General features: G+C 39.8%; 1 protein-coding gene across 2 annotated transcripts in view; it reads right to left on the reverse strand.

Annotated features, from left to right (window-relative positions):
* Window positions 1-236: 236 nt before the first annotated feature.
* The window catches only part of REEP3 (receptor accessory protein 3), a 67,867-nt gene continuing 46,686 nt past the window's right edge, over window positions 237-21,417 (reverse strand). For both annotated transcript variants that reach the window (XM_030570297.1, XM_030570298.1), the window contains exons 3-8: window positions 20,357-20,433; window positions 19,677-19,797; window positions 19,057-19,170; window positions 11,536-11,683; window positions 4,566-4,717; window positions 237-2,819 (exon numbers count right to left, since the gene is read on the reverse strand). In XM_030570297.1, coding sequence (XP_030426157.1) covers window positions 2,763-2,819; window positions 4,566-4,717; window positions 11,536-11,683; window positions 19,057-19,170; window positions 19,677-19,797; window positions 20,357-20,433 — 669 coding nt within the window. In that variant the 3' untranslated portion in view covers window positions 237-2,762. The remainder of the gene's footprint in view (window positions 2,820-4,565; window positions 4,718-11,535; window positions 11,684-19,056; window positions 19,171-19,676; window positions 19,798-20,356; window positions 20,434-21,417) is intronic.

Consider the following 21,417-nt stretch of genomic DNA (forward strand, 5'->3'; position numbering starts at 1 on the left):
GGGTGCTGGCTGGCGAGTCTTGCCCACATGCTCAGGGTTTAACTGATCGCCATATCTGGAGTCTGGAAGGAATTTTCCTCCAGGGCAGATTGGCAGAGGCCCTGGAGGTTTTTCGCATTCCTCTGCAGCATGGGGCACGGGTCACTTGCAGGAGAATTCTCTGCAGCTTGAGGTCTTCAAACCACAATTTGAGGACTTCAGTAACTCAGACATAGGTTAGGGGTTTGTTACAGGAGTGGATGGGTGAGATTGTGTGGCCTGCATTGTGCAGGTCAGACTAGGTGATCATAATGGTCCCTTCTGACCTTCAAGTCTGTGTCTGAGTCATCACAAGGCATGAATATCCCCTCCTATCCTTTTGTTAGGAAGGCCAACCTTAACATGCCACAACAGTTACAGGTTTTCAATACAAAAATATGCAGCATACTGGAAGTTTGGGCCTGGTATTAGATCAACTGAATTATTAAAACAAAGGCTACTATGTTAGCTAGAATAGGATGACAGGGAGACACAAAGGATTTAGGAAGGTGATCAAAAGGTCCCTGCTACATAATTTAAGTGTAATAGACCGTGAAGGACACAAAGCCCACCCAATGGTGCTCAGATACAATGGCAATAGGCATGGTATATGAACTTAAGCTGAATAGAATGGCATAACTCTCTAACAAAAGCTGTTGCCCAAGTATGTAAGGAAAGAGACTTTACCATTATAAAAGAGTGGGACCAGTAACCTCAGTTCTATTTGGTAGCATTACACTGGCATCAATGGTACTATACTCCTTTAGGAGAGGGTGGCTGTCATCTGGTATGTCATCAAATCTTTTAGTAAAGCTGTGTCAATCTTAGCCCTTTCAGTCCCTTATGGAATGTAACCAGTATTAACGAATGTGTTTCTGAAACTCCCTTTGCACAATACTCCCACTGTTCCTATCAGTTTTGTCACTCTTGTCTATGAAATTACTGCAGACATGGCTTTACCTAAATTCCTACAGTTGCAGCCCCACTGACGTAATGCTAATGTAAACCAGCCCTCATTTTCAACTGTGTCATTTAACTCTGCTCAGAGATGATCTACATGACACTGTGGTTAGAATGCCAGCAGCTGCCCCAAAGGATGCTCCCACTAATGGAGTTGCTCTGCTGGCAGTAACAGTAGGCATAAGAAAACCTCTGGCTAAAACAAGACTTAAGTCTGGTCAGTGGGCTGCACCGGGCCAGTAAAGGGGGTTGCTACTGTATGGCGGGTGGGGAAGGGCTCCGAAGGAAACATGATTACACTGCCCTCTTACAGTTTCTGCTTGCTGTATTTCTCTCATATCTGGGAGATTTGCAGGGCAGGAAGTTTTTGGAAGTGATCCTATGACATAACTTCCTTTAAATTGAGAGTGACACTTCTTTCAATACTCAATACATTTAAAATTCCATTTAATTTTTAAACCTAGTATTTTCCTTCCATCCCTAGTGGCTACAGAGATAGTCGTATAAAAAAACCTCACAATAATATTTTCCTTCCATCCCTATAGGTTAGAGATATTTGTATAAAGGATTTTAAAAATTAAATAAAATCATGATGTCAATTGGGTTAAGGCATTGCTGAGTGAATCAGCGAGAAGACAGTCTTGAAAAGAGCTATTTATACACAAATATTTTAATAACTACTTCAGGAATAATGAAGTTGCCTTTTAAACATCTGTAAGAATGCAAGTTTGATATCTAAAGCTATTCTGAAATATAATATTATAAAATAAGCCTTAGCAAAAACCTGGAATCTAGGACTTGAACAGTTCATCAGATGTGACTGCATTACTCCCATTTATTTCAATGGTGGTTGTACCACACAACTGATAAGTTGAACATGTCCCTGATATCTAGCAGTTGCTGCAAATTTGTATCTACCACAATTTAGAATTGAGAACTGGCTATTAGTCAGAAGTCATTTTATATCTGAATGTGCTGGAGAAAGAGTACTCCCCCTAAAAGACAAAAGGCACCTGACAAAATTCTGCAAAAGATTAGTAACAGTTATTGATAGCATCTTCTATGTGCTTAATAACCAAGAGTAAGATGTGGTAATACAAGGATTAAATTGCTGCCATTTAAAAATACATTGGTGAAACCTGATTTTTTTTTAAATCACTAACATTACATGTTTACTGTTTTACAGCTGCACAAGTATACAAAAAACTGCTGTACAGATATCAAAGTAATCTATTAATATTTAAAATATTAGGAAATAAGGTGTAAGAAGTTCTTTTAAGGACATACCAAATATAACTGGCTTTTCCTTTCCCCACTTTCATTGAACGGTCCTCTAAAACTGTACATTTTTATACAATTATGAAAGCTTTTTCAGGAATCCTGGGTTTAGAAACAAGTTCAAGTATACCTATTTTTGAATTGTAAACTAGGAAACACTAGGGGTTTAAGTTTTGTAAGAGCTGAATAACACCAAGTTCAACTGATGTTAATGGAATTTGCAGCTGTTCGGTACCTTTGTAAATCAGGCTTTGTTTTTGTCATTCATTAAATTCTTACAAAATTTAATGAGTGCAGAAACCTAGGATTTTTCCTAGCCAGATTTAACAATCAAGTCATAATGATAAGCCATTGAAGATTAAGAGAATCTTATATAGCTGCTTAGACTGATAAAAATGAGTTCTACCACCATGCTTAAAGTTTTTATATATACACAAATCCTGAACACATGATGTGCTAAGTAAAGTTACTGTAGTACAGCAGTTTGTCTTTAAAGTGTAGTACATTTAAAAATACACCGCAGGCCTCTTCTTTACTTTATATTTTAATGAGCCATATCGTATCTGAAAGAGAAAGTTGTGTTAGAAATCAAGTGTTACCATTTAAGTTGCATAAAAATTACCAAGACAAAAAAGTGATTTAAAAAAAAAACATTTTTATGATTCAACTTCAGCATATTTCAATTCAGTGGCCACTACCAGGTATTATATAGGATTAGACCACTTGATACAGGTCTAGATTCAATAAATTCATCCAGCTATCATGACAGGGACTGAACATGTTCCTTGTTAAGATCTTACAGCCTTCCAACCCCGATAGTCTATGATTCTATGAAACTCCCAGAGAGTGGTTTACAGAATGTGCCCTTCTGCCCGGCAGCCTCTTGTGTGGGATTCTGCATAGGTTCTGTTGCTATCACACACCTTACCCAAGGTTAGGTAGAGGGTGGGGCATAGAGGGCTAGCTGATTGAAAGTCAGCAAAGACCAAGATATTGGCAGGTTGGACAAGTAACCAAAATATATATCCTCTTACTTGGGATTGTGTACTGGCCATCAAATATTAAAATTCATTGCCTGGTGATACTGCTGGATTCCTAGCTGATGTTACATGGCCATCCAGTAGTGAGAATAGCTTTATTTCAGCTACAGCTGGCTTGAAATATGGAGTCATTTCTTTTGTATAAAGACCCTGCTGCTACCATCCATGCATCTGTCACCTCCAAATCAGATTATTGCAGCAAGCTTTACTTGGAGCTTCATCTTAAATAAATTCAGAAGCTGAAATGTAAAATGGCATAGTCCATAGCAGCTTACTTGGTAAAAAGGTATTTGGAAACATGACTCCAATACTCTAGGATCTGCTCTGGCTGCATCTTGATTTCCAGACAGAATTTAGAGTCATGTTTTGCGTTACAAAGCCCCAAATTATCTGGGATGTGCCTATGAGAGAGACTGCCTTTCCCCTTATTGTCCCATACAGCTCCAGTTAAAAAGGTGCTTGAGCATGAGAAGGAGCTATCAACCGGGACTTCTCCACGAGTGGCCTTCTGCGTAGAAAGCTACTTTCTTTCCCATCTACATTTGCATCTAGAACAGGCCAAAATTTGTTGACCTTCAGGATGTGCTGAAAAACCCAGACTTCTGAAGGGCAGAAATGTTGTGAAGAGAGCTGCCATGTGTGTTTATGTTCCAGTATTGTTGGTTTATGATTTGTTTGATGATGCTCCTGGTTCTCATGTTGTGTAGAGCCCTGCATAAGATCTTTTTTCTTGTGTTATAAATCAAAGTACAGTGTTTATTAGTACTTATTCAAAGTATCCATAGGATACAACAAAAATGTGAATGCTCTTATCTTTTATAGGATCCCCTGTATGCACAGTGCAGGGCTGCATCAGTCACACCTCAAATGAGATGTCATGACAGTCAGCTCCCTCCCTCCAAGCTGTTTCTAGACTCTGTGCCTGTAGTTTCACCATTACTATGATAAGTACATGTTTGGGAGACCGTACTCAGAGGTAAAGAGTTTAACTTCTTTATTCAGTTATATTTATAAGTTCAGTATGTTTTTTGCCCTTTGTCTTGTTTAGTTAACTAGCTTATTCTTCTCATTTCCCTTTAGAGGACAGAAGAATGAGAGGCGGCTTTTTGGACCATAACTACATATGCTGTGTTCTACATACCACATACAATTTAGAAACACCCTATGTACTTTTATAAATAAAATATTCTGATTTCTTGGACTGTTATGTTTTCAAATTACATTGTTATTAATGGAATGCAATACTTTCAAATAAAATGCTGCACTTGCCTCTTTACGGCCTTTAATACTTTTCACAGATTTCATGCTTTGTGATCGTCGGAGTCCCCTCTGAGCAAACATCTCATCTTCTGAATGAGTCCCCTCCATTTCCTCATCTGTTTTATCATCTCCAGAATCTTTTTCCAATGGAATCCTGTAACCTAAAATAAAGCACATCAGGCAGAAATTTGTATGCCATAAGTCTGTATAAATAGTGGTAGCACAAACATTAAAGTAAGTATCTGTAGAGACAGTGCAAATGATGAAATTTAGGAAAATTAAAGCTGTTTCTTAATTCATTAGATGCTATAAGAGCTTTTCAATTTATTGATTTTTGCTGAAAGAGACATGAAAATTTAGTCCATTTTAACAAGTACATTCAAAAGCCATTCATTGGTCCATGCCATGTAATCCTTAAAACTATGTTGGCCATGATACAGTGATCTCCTTTAAATGGTCTCTATTGGCAGTGTAATTGTTTATATAGTGAAGATCAAAGCCACCCTGTTTTCCTGGAGGAGTTCTTTCTTGAGCCATTGAAGTCTGGCTCTAACACCAAATACTGCACACACATGGCAGGTACAGAGCTGCCTTGTAAGCAATATTTGACGTTTCAAATTAGATTTTTTTATTGCGGTTTTAAAAGGAACACGCTTTTAAATGGGCTATTTCAATTTTCAGATAAAAAATCCTTTACGTAGCATGTCCTGAATAGAGAAAACCCACTATGGTTAAATGACAAGGTTCCAGAGATTATTCAAGACAGACAGATATCCTTAAGAAAATGAAAAAGCAGTCCTAATAAAGCCAATAGAAAGCAGCATAAACTTATATATGCAGGCAAAATATAAGATGGAAGGTAGAAGGGCTACGGTAGAACTTGAACTAATAGTCAAAAACAACAGTTACCAACAGTAACTGTTATTCTTTGAGGTGTGTTGCTTATATCCATTCCAAGTAGGTGTGTGCGTGCCGCGTGCACATTTGTCGGAAGGTTTTTCCCCTAGTGGTACCTGTCAGGTCAGCTTAGATTCCCCCTGGAGTCACACCTTCATGGTGCTGCATGTAGGTCCCTGCTGAGCTGCTGCCTCCTCAGTTCCTTCTTGCTGAGGGCTTCAGCAGAGAGGAAGGTGGGTGAGTCTTGGAATGGACATAAGCAGCACATCTCAAAGAATAACTGTTACAAAAAGAGATAAAGTAACCATTTTTCTTCCAGTGCTGCTTCATGTCAATTCCAAGTAGGTGACCCACAAGCAGATGGTCAGGAGGCGGCATCGGAGCTCATGGATTCGCTGATTGAAACGCCATTCTGCCAAAAGCTGCATCGTCCCTGGCATGCTGGATGATGGCATAATGCAAAGTGAACGTGTGGATTGATGCCCTGCAAATCTCCTGTACAGAGACTTATGTCAGGAATATGGCTGAGGAGGCCTGCGCCCTTGTGGAATGTGCTGTTAATGCTGGGACTGGCACTTTCGCCAGGACTTAACAAGCTCGAATGCAGGACGTGATCCATGATGAAATTCTTTGGGACAATACAGGGAGACCCTGTAGCTATAGCAGACAGGATGAAAAGAGCTGATTAGACTTTCAGAACTTATGTCCTTTCAATATAGAACCCTAGTGCCTGCCTGACGTCCAAAGAGTGGAGCCTTTGTTCCCGACTATAGGTAAAACACTGGGAGGAAGATGTCCTGACTTGTGTGAAACGGAGATACCACTTTTGGCAGGAAGGCTGGATGAGGGCACAACTAGAACTTGTCTTTACAGAAGACCATATATGGAGGCTTGGCTGTCAAGGCCTTGAGCTCAGACACCCTCCTGGCTCAAGTTATCACTATCAGAAATGCTACTTTCCATAAGGAGGTAGAGAAGCGAGAATGTTGCTAAGGGCTCAAAGGGAGGTCCCATTAATCTGGGAGAGCATCAGGTTCAGTCTTCCATCTGTTATCAGCATGGGACCTTGAGGGTATAACCTGTCTAGACCCTTGAGAAAATGACCTACCATCGGTCTAGCAAAGACCCATTGAACATCTACCCCAGGTGGAATGCCGAGATGGCCGCCAGGTGAACCTTTAAGAATTATACCACCTGACCGGACTGCTTCAAGTGCAACAGATGGTCCAAGATGAAGGGCATTGATGCTTGAATTGGAGATGTGCCCTTGTGTGTCACGCAAATAGAAAAGCTCTTCCACTTGGCTAAGTAGCTCTAGTAGACAGCTTTCGGCTGCCAAGTAGGACCTCCCTGACAGATGCTGCGCATGCCAACTCCATGTGGTTTAGCCAGGAAGTTCCATGCTGTGAGGTGGAGAAACTCGAGGTCAGAACACGGGGGGAAAACTGTGGTCTTGAGTGATGAGGTCTGGCATCTATGGCAGGGCGATCAGAGGGGCTACTGACAGTTCCAGGAGTGTTGTGTACCAGTGTTGGCAGAGTCAGGCCGGTGCTATCAGGATGACTGATGCTGTCCCTCTGTCCCTTCAGACCTTGAGCAGGACCTTGTGAAAGAGTGGGAATGGCCGGGAAGGGGTGTGTGTGGGGGGAGATGCATAGAACAAATGGTCCTTCCCTGGATGCAACATGTCTGCATTCAAGCCTGGGCTGTGATTCACGAAGGAACAAAACTGCTGACATTTGCTGCTCAGTTTCATCATGAACAGGGCCACCTGGGGAATTCCCCACCAATGGCATTTCCCACCAATGTCTGGGTGAATCAACCACTCGTGGTCACAGAAGGATCTGCTAAGGTGGCCTGCCAGCTCATTCTAGGATCCCAGAAAGGTATGATGATTCTTGGTGTATTGAGTGAACTATGCAGAAGTCCCACAGCTTGAGGGCTTCCTGGCATAAGAGAGGAGGATGTTGTTATATAAAACAAACATCGCTGTTGTATTGTCCGTCATGACTGATACACATCTGCCCCCCCAGGTGAGATTGGAAGGTTTGACAGGTTAAGTGAACCACCCTCAGCTCTCTAACATGGATATGGAGTGAGAATTCTGCTTGGGACCAGAGGCCTTGGATCCTGAGGGCCCCTAGATGCACACTCCACCCCAACGTTAATGCATCCGTGACCAGCGCCACTGATGGTTGCCATCTGGAGAAGGGCACTCCTGTACAACTGCCTGAAGGTTGAGCCACCAATGGAGAGATTTGACAACCCGAGGAGGAATCAAGACTACCTTCTCCAAGCTCTCCCAGCTTGGATGGCATACTGAAGCCAGCCAGGCTGAAGGGGTCTGAGCCTGAGCCTTGCGTGCTGGACTACATATGTGCAAGCTGCCATGTTAGTGAGCAGCTTCGAGCAGCTCGGTGCCATCGTGGTGGGGAAAACATTGAGTCTCCTCTATGATGGGGCACATGAAAGCACAAGTCTGACAGGAACTCCTTGGCTTGGGTGGAGTCTAGGACTGTTCCTATAAACTCTATCCTCTGGTTTGGGGATAAGGTGTACTTGGGCACATCCAGCAATAAACCCAGACAGTCAAAGGTCAATTGTATCAGATGTACATGTGCTTTTACCTGAGGCCTGAAGCGGCCTTTGACAAGCCAGTCAACGAGACATGGAACACCTGTACCTGTCATCTTCTCAGGAAGGCGGCCATGACTGTCATACATTTGGTGAACACCTGAGGGGTTGCTAACAGGCCGAAGGAGTGTAAATTGGTAATGGTTGTGATTCACTATGAACCTAGGAAATAGTCTGTGGGATGGGACTATTGATATGTGTAAGTATGTGTCCTTCAAGTCAAGGGTAGCATACCAGTCACCCGGATCTGGGGAGGGGATGATGGTGGCCAAAGAAATTTGTTTCTTCATGAATCTGTAGAGAATGGGTCTGAGACCCCCTTCAGCTTTGGGATTCAGGAAATATTGGGAGTAAAAACCCTTGCCCCTTAGGTCCTGAAGGACCTCCTCTACCACTCCTGAGACTGGGAGCACTGCACCTCCTGCATGAGAAGCTGCTTGAGAGAAGAGTCCCTGAAGAGGGACAGGGAAAGGGGATGGGAGGCTAGGGAGGAGCAGAACTGGAGAGAATATCGCACATCTACCATGCAGAGAACCCAGCGTTCTGAGGTAATTTGGGCCCATGCAGGATAGAAGTGGGTTAGACTGTTCAGAAAACAGGGAGAAGACTCCAAACACGAACTAACTATAACTAATACTAAACTATTTAACGATTTACAGGTTTGGATACAAGAGATATCACTAGGGGACTGCTTGCCAAAGGAAGAGAGAGACACTCGGCTCCAACGGCTGTCATTGGTGGTAAGAAGGAACTGAGGATGTGGAGGGTTGGCAGGGACCTATATGTGGCACTATGAAGGAGCAACTCCAGGGGATGCCTCAGCTGACCCATTGGTTACCTTCTGACGACTCTGCACATGGCACGCGCACATCTACTTGGAATTGACATGAACAGCACCTGAAGAACAAACATTTTTGGTTAACTGCACTGTTCTTGAGGGTTTTAAGAGGGCTTACTTTTTAAATATATGTACTCAACCTTACTGATGTTTTATATTTGGGAATATATATTTAAAAGAACAACCCACACCACTAGCCTCCCTACCCCATTACTAAGAGATTTGCAGCTAGACATCACCTTATAGGATTTAGAATGGGCAAGCTCCCAATACAAATCATTTTTCAAATTTCTATGCATAGAGGTAAGCGCAAGACATCCTTATCTCTATAAACAGAGAGCCAAAACTCATTTCCACTGAGGTATGGTCTCTCCTGTTAGCCACAGAAATAGCATCAAACTTCTTTAAGAAAAGGAACTCATGTTTAAGCATTGAGGAAAAGGACAACAGGTCAGTACCATCTGTATGCTGAGTGCAAATTCTCAATGTACCTACCCTAAATTTAACTGACTTATTAAGATTCTCATCAGAGCGCGCAAATTGTTTCCAATACGCAATTTCAGAGCTTAGCTACGACCTTCTGGAAACATTTTATTTTGTACTCTTGACTAGAAAATACATACAATGTGCAAAAAATAAACAAGCAGATTACTAAATGGATCAACGTTTAACAAGACTAAATATTTTATGGATTCAATAGTACAGATAATATAGGTGAAACTAATTTATATTAGGATAAATGTTCATTTACTCAAACAGGAATGTCAATAGATCATTGTCAAACAATTCAACCAGATAACATATAATGTATTAGTTATCTAGAAACACCACACACATAGCAGCTGCATCACCTATAATACAACCATATGTACACACACAACAGGAATTTATAGGCTTTTCCACTGACGAACTCTCATATCTTATTCATGTGATGGTCTCTATGCCAGGCACTTCCTGGGAATTAATCCTCAGCTCAGGTTAAGGTCATCACCTCCTCCATACAGCTATTTATCCCCAGGAAATGCTCTGTATGATTATTATATAAAAAATGGAAGCCATTTTTTATGTAAGACTTACCTTAGGCTTTTCAATATTTAGATCAGGGATAGACAATTATTTTTTGTCAAGGTCCAAATTTCTTGGTCAAAATGTATAGTCAAGGTCCAGCCTCCAGAGAAAATAATAATTAACCAAACACTAGTGATAAGTAAATAGAAGATTTTGGTGTCCATTCAAAAGCGTCTGGCAGTCCGGATTTGGCCCACAGTCCGCCTATTGACTACCCCTGACATAAATGTAACAAAGGAGGAAAATAAAGCAGAACTATTCCTTTGTAAGAGGCAGCAGCTATTTTATATTTTTAGTCAGACTTCAGCTATAAGTAAGGCTACAATTATATCATGAAGTCATGGAATCCGTAACTTCCATTGACCTCTGTGACATTTTCTGCCCTGGAGCTGGAGCTCCCAGCTACCTTCACTTCCCGCAGCTCCCACCCCACACCCTGGTGAGGACCCCCCGCAGCTGCCCAGCATGCAGTGTGGGGACCCCGTGTATCTGCCTGGCTGCAACGGCTGGCCGGGGGGACCCGGCAGCTCCCAGCTCAAAGGAACTCCGCAGCAGCCCAGCCCTCGGGCAGGGGATCCCAGAGCTTCCATCCACAGCAGTAGTGGGGGAACCGGGAGCCCCAGCAGCAGTGGGTGCCAAACCCACTTACCCCTTTTGTCAGGGATATTTTTAGTGAAAGTCAGGGACAGGTCACAGGGTTCTGTGAATTTTTGTTTATTGCCTGTGACCTGTCCCTGACTTTCACTAAAAATATCCGTGATAAAAACTTAGCTATAAAGGATGATCTATCCTTCCGAAATTTTTCATTTTCTTTAAAGTAGCACAGAGATTCATAAGTGCTATTCATTAATAATGAAAGTCAAGATACCTTCCAGAAACTTTACTGTTTAATCTAAAATATCAAAAAATTCTGGAGAACCACCTGTTAACTTGTGCATTTGCACTTAATGTATGGCATTTCAGTTTCTGTGCTGTGTCACCAAGTACTATTCTTCACTCCCAAATTTTAAATTTTCCCATGACAACTCCTCAATGGACTAAAATTATTTCTGTTGCTACAAGCATGTTCAACTTTTAACGAGTGACTTTGCTACCTTTTTAAAAGCCTGTTACATTCACCCTTTTTTCATTAGTTTGTTCCTTTCCTATTTACTTGTCACAACTTTTCACGTTCCATGGACACCAACAGTGACAATTATGGGTCGCATCCAATAAATCTGACTTGCACTACTAGCATTACTGTTTTAGTTAACACAAACTGCAGACTCAGCAAGATAGATATGAGGATAATCTATTTGCTATCTCACCCAATAAAGCCATGAAGGGGAAAGAACCACCAGTTCAGAACCTCAGTTATGATGGATATAATCCTAGTTGAAAATGTTACGTATTAATTCAAACTTATTCATATTTGCATGAAGAGATTGGGGTTTTTCCCACCACCAATATTTAAGAGAAGTTCTTGCTCTTTCCACTTCCTGGCTTTTACATATCAGAATTTAAACTACAACATGAGTAGCCCAAAAACTTTAAGATACATACCCAGAGACTCACTGACAGAACTCTTGGTTTTCTTTTTGGTTTCAGGTAAAGTCTGATAGGGTCTTTGTCCCACTGGCTCATCTCCTTGAATAGCTGTTAAGTCATGCATACTGAAACTTCTCAACCGTTCAGTTATTGCACCTTGACCCTGGAACACAATAATAGCACTTTTCAAGAACAAATGGAGAAGCCTTAAGATTTACTCTTCAAATTGAGGTAAGGGTAAATACATGGTTTCTTGCTGTATTACAAAATTCTCTTAACAGAGACATGCAGTAGATGCTCATTTGTTTTAAGCAGCATTCACATTTGTGTTTTTTCCTCATGTAAATACTCTGACATACTATGGACACATGGAATATTCAGGACTATCAGCTTCATAAATGTTACATGTGTCTTTATGGGATTGTATTCTGGCCACAGTGGAATGTTACAGGAGCTTCCTGCAGGAACTAAAGTCACAAGGGAAATCCTTAGACAACGAACAAGTCTAGAGAAGCTTTACCCTCTGGGGAGATCGTATATACTGGCATGACCTCATTAAACAGGTTGTCAAAGAAAGAACAAAAAAAAAAACTATACAATGTGACCACCTTAACATGGGGGGAGAGGTAACTCCCCTTGATCCAAGAAGTGACAGAATTCAGACTGGGCCCAGAGGAGCAAGCCCTCTGAGAGGACTTGAAGTACTTTAAAATCTGCTAAGGTCCCCATGTGGAAGATGGGTGACACCTGGTTAATCAGACATGCATGTAAGCAGTTTATTGTTTTTAAGATGTGTTCTCTACAATGTTTTTGTTCCAAATAAATACTTTGCTTTACGAAGGCTGGCTGGTCGCAGATTAACTCTAGTTGCTCCTGAGAGAACAGGACTAAGTGCTAAACTAAATTCAGACTTGCTGAGATGATCATAGCAAATTAAAGAATTGCAGCCTAAACCCCTAGTCTAGACAGAGAATTGTGGGACTCTGCCCTGAGAAAGATGATGCCTAGAGGCCTGATGCCTAGAGGGGTACCCTGAAGGAGGCCACAAAGGGAACAGAAGTGCAGTTACCCTGAGAACTGTGACAAGGAGCATTTTGTTCAAGCTTAACATTAGATTATACCTTGTAAAAGGAATTTTTAAACATCATGAATTAAATTAGTAGTTCCAATTCCTAATGCTTTTGGACATTGCTTATTACTTCTGATTTATTTATTCCTTATTCTAGGTGGATTAGAGATTTTTTTCCCCAAAAAAGCCTTTAATGCCTGATCCATCAGACACTATCACCTAGTACCACTTTTCAAATATCTGAATGTAGTTGTAATAACACTTTATGTAATATGTTTTTGGCAATTTTAATTAAAGATGTACACGTACTTGTTTCTCCACAGTATGAAAAGTATTTGAAATAGAAGATCAATCAATAAATATGCTGATAAGAGACTATAATTTTGTCCTACATACACAGTAGTGTGTTTTTGCCTAGGGTCACCATTGCAATACATTCTGCATGCAGTGAATGAGGCAACGGAGATATATTTTTATCATTGATCAATAAGTACACCCCAGCTTCAATCACTACACAATACCCAGTCTTTGCAATGAGGGACCCAAAATGAAGAACAGACCCACATGAACACCCGTTTACAATCAAACTCTTTCACTGAGCATTACCTAATTATTTCTGTGGAACTAATATAATATAATATATACAACCATGAAATGGACTACTGTAATGCACATGCACAGAGAAGAATTAGAGTTGCAATCTTACTATTTAATGTTTAATTTTAGTAATCTACTGTGCAGCTATATTCTTCAGTGTAGATTTTGGATAGAACTTTTAAGTTTGTTTTCACGAGAACATAGAAAAAGTAGAAGTGTTTGGCAGAGAGGAGGGTAATGCTATGTCCTATGAAAGCTGTGCACTCAGTGAGGCAAGGGCTCTTGTGAAGCACTGCCTCATTCAATGTGCATATAAAAGATGATACAGAATGGCTCCATCAGGGCGCTCTCATCCTGTATATACCCTCCAAGATTTAAAAAGTCAATCTACTTTGTTATGCAGATAGCAAATAAAACATTGGAAATCTTTTTTTTTTAAATGAATACGTCTTGCACATCCTTAATTACATTTTATGGAACAGAGGATGAAACTGGAATAACTTTCACATACTACTGGAGAGCAGTGATTGTGACTTACTACACACGTTCACTGTGGGCAGCACAACAGGTCCCTATCCTGACTAGGGCCTCTGGGCGCTGCTGCTAATGAACAGTAATGAAGGAGCTACTGAATAAACAATACCGTGTCAGACCATCTAGCAGATCAATATTATTCTTCATAACATCATACAATGGAACCCAAAATGACAATCAAAAAGTCACTTCTAATTACTAGAATTTAAGGGTCACAGAATGATGAAAGATATTTCATAGAAAAATATCTTTTAAATGATATATTCATCAGGATCAAGTCTTTCCTCACTCTGCAGCTCGAATTTCCACAGGAACATTAGTTTACTACATGATGAAATACCCTTAAATCCAATTCTCAACTTAACACACTTCACTCCTGTGACATTACTGAGAGTTTAACAAGTTATCAACAATTATTTGCCAGCATGGTACTTCCCACTACACTGCCCAAAAAGCATAACACCCCTCCTCAGGTCTCAGGCCACATGATTTTGTAACAGTGGCCTGGCTAAGATCATCATTCCACTAATGTATTCAAAGGCAACAGGGAGCCTTTAACCAGATCCAGGAACTGAGTTCCCTGATCATCTGCTGCTTCACCTCTGACTCCTCCTGCTCCCTAGTTCTGGCTCTCTGGCTCTTGGCTCAATGGAACACTGCAGGGAGAATATACTGTAATTAACTCCCCATTATGTGAAATATTGGAAAGAAAGAGGCAGCTGCAAGCAAATCCTGGCAGGCCAGGGAAACAAAGCAAAGCAAAATTTCATCTGCTGCAAATTGATGTATTCCACAGTAAAAGTGCTGCAGTGTGAAAGCCAAGGTATCTTGGAAAAATGCCAAATTCTGCAATTTCAGAATCCATGGGCTCCTGATTGAGATGAATAGGGTAGTTCACATCTCTCACACCTACTGTTGCAGACTCTCTACAGACACAGGCAAATATTGCTCCATCAGTTTACATAGCCTTGAAAACATGTGCAATCTCAACATAAAGATTAAAATTCTCTTTTAAATGAATAAAGATTTTTGAAGCACAATTCCACATGAAGGGGTTAATTGTGCAGCTGTGGAATCACTGAATACCTGGGACACCAAACATACTCACTAAATAAAAGATTAAAATACAAGCAATGTATTTAGGGTTCCCTCACCATAATGCACTGCTGCACATATTAACCCATGCTTGTGTTTTTGTTTTAATTAGTTTCTTAAGGTGTCACACAGTCATAACATTTTGTGATTCCAAATCCAGGAAGAGAGGTGCAGGCAGGGCTTTGGGTTCAATATCATTATCCATTCCCCACACACAAGTCTACATGTAACTTCAGAACAGCCTCTCAGATATTATAATATTTTTAAATACTGTAGTTGACATGCTTCGGCAAAAAGCATGTTGTCACTGCACATAGACTAACTTCACAAAAACCTGACCAAGGGCATATCTTAGACTAAGAAAACTGACTGTGTTTTAATTTATGTTAGCTAGTGCAGGTTAACTAACGGTGTTTGAAACATCAATTAGCACCTATTGTAAACAAACAGTGAGGTTGAAACACTTATTAGCTGATGGTGGTTAACACTGTTGGTGCATACCTACGTATACCTTCATGTTGTTTACTTAAGATGGAAAAAAAAAATAGCTGGGTGGTCTAAGCTCTTCCTTGGGGCAAAAGCAATTACTTTGTCAAAGGCCTTACTTTCAGGAAAAACGTTTTCCCTGGGTGATACAGTGGAAAAAGTAAGCCTATCCCATTAGGGTGAGATTAGTACTGAGAACAGGAGGAGGAGGTGCCTGTGATGTGGCAGGCCTATGTTCCCCTTATCTATGGAAGGCTTTGGATGCGGGAGTCCTTCACCAAAAGCAGCCCTACTGAAAGGTTAAGTGGCCAAACTGGCCATGAATGTCTATCAGCCAACCACTGCTTCAGCCAAAGAAGCCTTTCCAGTGTTATAAAGGCCACTATGGTTCTCAACATGGTCACAATGATGTATGTAAAAGTCTGACAAAGATGAAACTGCAGAGACTGATCATGGCAGCCTCTGAATCAATTTTGACTGTTCAGCCCTCTCAAATGTATCTGAATATTCCTCTAGCAGGATAAAATGTTTAGACAGCCATTTCAAAAGCTTAGCCAGATAATTCAAATCAACTCCCCGAGTGACCTCGGGCAAGTTCCTTATCTCTCTGTGCCTCAGTTCCCCATCTATAAAATGGGATATTAGTACTTTCCGACCTCACATGATACTGTGAGGGTGAATACATGGAAGATTGTGAGGTGTTCAGATACTAGAGTGATGGAGCCATACGTACCGAAGATCTCTCTTCAGAAGTAGACTCTACCTTTGTTGATTTGCCCTGAGGAAAGTACCCCCCCTTAACGGAAATTGTTGTCCATGTGATTCTCCTGACTCCTTGAGAAAGGGTATTTTCATTTACCAGCCAAGTGCAACTATCCTAGCATCGTCCTCTGGGGATCACCCTGGGTAGATGCTGGGAGGCAGATATACTAAATCCATCACAGAAAGTTCACCAAGGCAGAGAGACAGGCAGGCTCAAGAGCATCTGTAACACCCTAGGTATACCCATGGAAAACTACACAGTGGGTTGTCCCAGTTGTAAAAGAATTTCTGGAATTGCAAGCCTCATTCTTCAGTGTCAGGTAAAGGTATTGTTCTCTTCACTTGTTGGAGGCAGGAAAAACCTGTTTGGGCAAACTAGCAAGCCCTTTATATACAAGGAATGAAGTCACCAGAAAGAACACATTGTGCAGTCTCCAAGTGCTAGCATGAAGGAATTACACCCAAGCTTTTGGAATGGCACAGCACATTAAAGAGAGAATTTCTGATATTAACAATATAGTTTAAGAGTTGCAGGGAGTTTCTCTCTCTCTCTGCACACTCTTTACAATCACACTGATATCTTAATGTCTTTGGCACTATAACTGTCTTTTTTCCCCAAGCAACTTAATTGCACTGGATTAATTGTACATATATTCATGAGGATGCATAACAAACAGAATAAGTATCCATCCATTCACAGTTGAATGGCTTTTGAAATCCAGACTTCATTGACACTGAGGCAGAAATTATTTGTTACCTCAGAAAGAAAGGAATAGCTGGGTCTCAATGTAACTTCAAATTCTGTATCTTTGAATATTCGTGGCCAGCCAGAAGGATATCATTGTGACGTAATCATGGCCAGCTGGCTAGCCAGCCAGATATTGGAGGGAGGGAAATGACCACAAAGCAATAGTGTAATACTGCAGGTGGTCATTTTATTTTTTCTGAGTGCACAGTATGGCAAATTAAAATAGGAGTATTCTGCTCAAACAGCAATACTAACCTTCTTTCAAAAAGGAGTAGTTCACATTAGTTAAAAATGGCTACTTTGGCTATTCCCTCCCACTTCCCCAGTCCCACTATGATATTTACGGCATAGTGCCATAGGAATATATTTTGTTTAAAAGTGTTATGGCTTCAGGCACGTAGCATTAATAACTTTTTTCTCATGTATTAATCATTATTTAAACAACCAACCACCACCAATATGAAACAGATGTCCACCAAACATAAGCTCACCATGCACTTTTCTTTATAAGTGCAATGATCTTTTGAAGCACTGCTCAGGCAGAAAAAAATCTCACTTTTAAAGAATTAAGGAGCCCTAGAAAATAAAAGTTTGGAAACTTTTTCCAAGTCTTGTTTAAAAATAAATCTTTACACAAAACAATAGTTTTTTAATTATAACATTTTAAAAGGTAGACAGCTGTTTATACGAACTCTACAATACTATGAATTACAGTAGTCACCAATTTCATTTATATTTTAAGTTATATTTAGGTAATAAGATGTAAGATGTGTTAGATGTTGGGACAGCAATAGGCTAGTTTTTTGCTGAGCTGACTGGCATCACACCAGAGACTGCTGAATCAGTTTATCATATCTTAATGATAGAGGTGAATATATAGGTTTATAGATATAAAATTTTACATTTCAGACCAAGGAAAATGTTTTATAATTAATATTCCAATGGAAACTATAAAACATTCTGTGTAGTGTCTGAACATCCTAAACAGTGCAATATGCACTAGTGTATGAAAACCAGAAAGTGAAACTGCTTACATTGTTGTCAAGAGAAATATCAAAATCAGGACAATCTGAGATGTCATTAATTTAAAAAAAAACCCACAAAAACCCATCTTTAAAATGGTAATGTGAAAAATATTCTTTTTATAGAAGTTTGTTAAATTTTCTTCATTGGATCCAAAAGCCCAATCATCAACATGTTTCTCCCAAACAGTAATTTATAATAGGTCAACTGTGTTGCCATTTTAAAAAGTTAACATAATATTTCCATATATTGCTTTTTAGTGGCTTATTTGAATTTTTTAAAAAACTTTTCAGTATCATTACTTTAAAGCATACTAGTTTCACTTGTTCTCACTGGAAATTAAACCTAAAATTGTTTGCCAAATCAGAATGTATGAATTTCTAATGCTATTTCCTGCATTTTTACTAAAGGAAAGAAAAAGGGGGGGGGGTAGTTTACTCTTTACTAAAGTCAGTTCAATCTTCAATCTTCTATGTTAAAACACATTTTTCAAGCATACAAGCTGTTTCCAGACTTATTTCACTAATTATAAGTTAAGAGCTTTCTTGGTTGCCTTCATTAGTGGCTTTTCAATCAAATATTTTGGGAAACCCCTTAATTAATTTCAGTTAAGTTGCATGTTATTAAACTGACACTGCAATTTATTCAGCTCTATGATTTCATATAAAAACACTACTCAAAGCAAGAATATGCAGATCAGACAACTATGATGCAAGCTTTCATGTAGTGCATTACTTTAAAAATTGGATCTGAAATCACAAACTAGGAATTAATTGCACAAGATAGCTTTTATCTGTGGTAGTAATATTTCATGCCTTATTTTGCAGATGTAGTTACCTCAACTTGATTGAAGGAAGACAGCAGAAAGAAGCCAGAAATCCTATAAACAGTGTGATTACCAGCAAGAAAATGCAACAAAGACAGAAAAAAAAATGTTGATCTTTCACTACTAGTTTGAACATAACACTGTAGTCTATATTTTGATTTACCACTCAATTGATACCCATTATTCAAAAATTTACATTCTATTAATTTTTAAACTAACAGACTGTGTAAAAATGCTCACAAAATTGCAATCCTTAAATTACATCCCCCTATTTTTAAACATGTTACTTTTAGAATGAATTCTTTGAGTTGAGTTAAGATGGGTAAATACCCAATACCACTTTACTTTTTTATCCATAATGTTTACCCTGAACAGTTTAGTATAAGTGAAATTTACCTTTGCAGCAGCAGTTACTGCAGCAGTAGCTGCCAAATTTAAACCCTGTCTCCCAAAATTCACCATAGTTTCATAACCTCGTTCTTTGGCTTGTACAATATACTCATCGATCTCCTAAAAAACAAAACAGAATACATATTTAAATCTGCACACAAAATCCCTAAAAGTCATGAAGTTGTATTACCCCATAGCATTATTTTATCATCAAAATGTTGATGGAAGACTTATAAGTTGAACTATAAATAGATTTTTACCTTCATTAAGTTATTAGGCTATGTCTATACTAAAGACCTTACAGCAGGACAGCTGTACCAATGCAGCTGCACCACTGTAAGATCTCTCATGTAGCCGCTTTATGCGGAGAGAGCTCTCCTGTCAACATAATTAAACCACCCTTAATGGGAAGCAGTAGTTATGTTGGTGAGAGAAGTGCTGTGCATGCTACCACTATGCCGGTGAAACTTGTCATTCAGGGAGGTGTTTTTTCACCTAAGCGACAAGTTTCGCTGACCTAAGTGGTAGTGTAGACATGGTCTCAGTTAATGTACAAATCTTTTTTGTGCTTAAAATGTTAAATTCTTGTATTCAATGCCAAACTTTGAAAATAATAAATTTCTTACCCGTTCCTTTGAAGAAAGAAGAGGATGGAGAAACTTCCTATACATTAAGCTTGCCCCTCTAGTATATGGAGAGAGCAGCCAAATAACAAAAGCGATCTTCAACTCATAATACAATGGAAACCTGCAGATAAAACGTTATGCAAGTACTATGAAACGAAGATAGATGTTAATTAACTACCAAAATCAAAGCTTTGGAAAAAAACTGGTTACAGATTTTTTACAACAAAATGTTACATTATTTTTTCATCCAAGGTTAATAACATCTATATTGATTAAAAATTAACTATTTAATTGATGAATATCTGTTTAATTGACTTATTTGGTTTTCATTTAATGTAATGCCATCAAAAGCAGAAAGGGTAAGAGATTTAAAAATCTTTCCATGTTTTCTTGCATTATACTATTTTATGTAAGATAAGAGATTTCTTTTGCATGAGTTTTACAATTCTCTTCTCTTGTCTTGTGCTTTCAGCATGGGTAGCATTTTTCTATCCCTTCTCTTTAAGGAATTAAAAGGCACTACAAATTTAGAAATGAGGGACACTATTCATTATGCAAGTTCTTTACAGCAGTTCTTGGAAACATAACCTATAAATATAACGTGACAATTGTATTCCTTGCATTAAATCATCAGAAAAAAATTATATCATCCCCATGTTCCATATTATGCAAAATCTTACCAAGAGATCATTAGGTCTGCTACTGTTTCAGTAACTGTATAAAGAGCAAACACAATCCAGTACATCATCCATCGAACCTGAGAATGAAAAAAGACGTTATCTTTAATAGAAACATTTTAACTTAAATTTCTACTTCTATAATAAAAACCATTTAATTGCTGCTACAACGTAAGAAATTGAGTAGTGTCTTTCCATAGCTCATATGGAGTGACCATATAGAGAGAGAGAGAGAGAGAGAGAGAGAGAGAGACACCCAGGCCAGTTGGGTACAGTAGAACAGCAGAAGGCAGATATACTGGCCACTGGATTAACAGTTTTCTGTTCCCTGACTGACCAGAGCAGGGGCTGCTACAGGCTAATGAGAACACCTGACTCTAATTAACCTGCAAAGAGTCAGGTGAGGCTATTAAGCTAATGTGAACCACCTGACTAATTAAGGCCCCACTGATACTATAAAAAGGGCTCACTCCAGTCAGGCAGAGGAAAGCCAGGGGAGAGGAAGTGTGTCTGAAGGGCTGGTTAATGAAGATACCCTCAAACCATCGGTAAGGGAGCCCTAAGGTAAGGGAGAAGCAGGAGAGCTCTGGGGAAGTGGCCCAGGGGAATGTAGAAACTCTGCCAGTGAAACGGCTGCCAACAGCTGCTACAATTAGGGTCCCTGGGCCGGAACCCGGAGTAGAGGGCAGGCCCAGGTTCCCCCCAACCCACCACTACAGGAACATCTCCTGGGAGGGGATGTCAGGCCCTTGTCAGGACAGGTGTCTAAAACTGTTCTGAAATAAGCCCCCAGGGACAACAGAGACTGTGGGAGGTGTCTCACCCAACTCCTTCCTTGCCTATGATGAAAAGGGCTCAGTAAACTGTAACCCTGGCCCTAAAGAGAGAAGGGCTATGTGAAAGTTCACAGTGAGCCACTGAGGTGAGCACAAACTGCCTAGAAGCACAGGACCCACGGGGGCAGGGTCAGAGCTCTGCCACAATATATTACCAAATGACAAGAACAAGTAGGTTGATTTTTTTGCTTTATTTTGCTGTTGTTCTGAAAAGATGGTCTGGAAGCA

This window comes from Gopherus evgoodei, chromosome 7, assembly GCF_007399415.2.
Source record: "Gopherus evgoodei ecotype Sinaloan lineage chromosome 7, rGopEvg1_v1.p, whole genome shotgun sequence".
In the NCBI taxonomy this organism is placed as follows: Eukaryota; Metazoa; Chordata; order Testudines; family Testudinidae; genus Gopherus; species Gopherus evgoodei.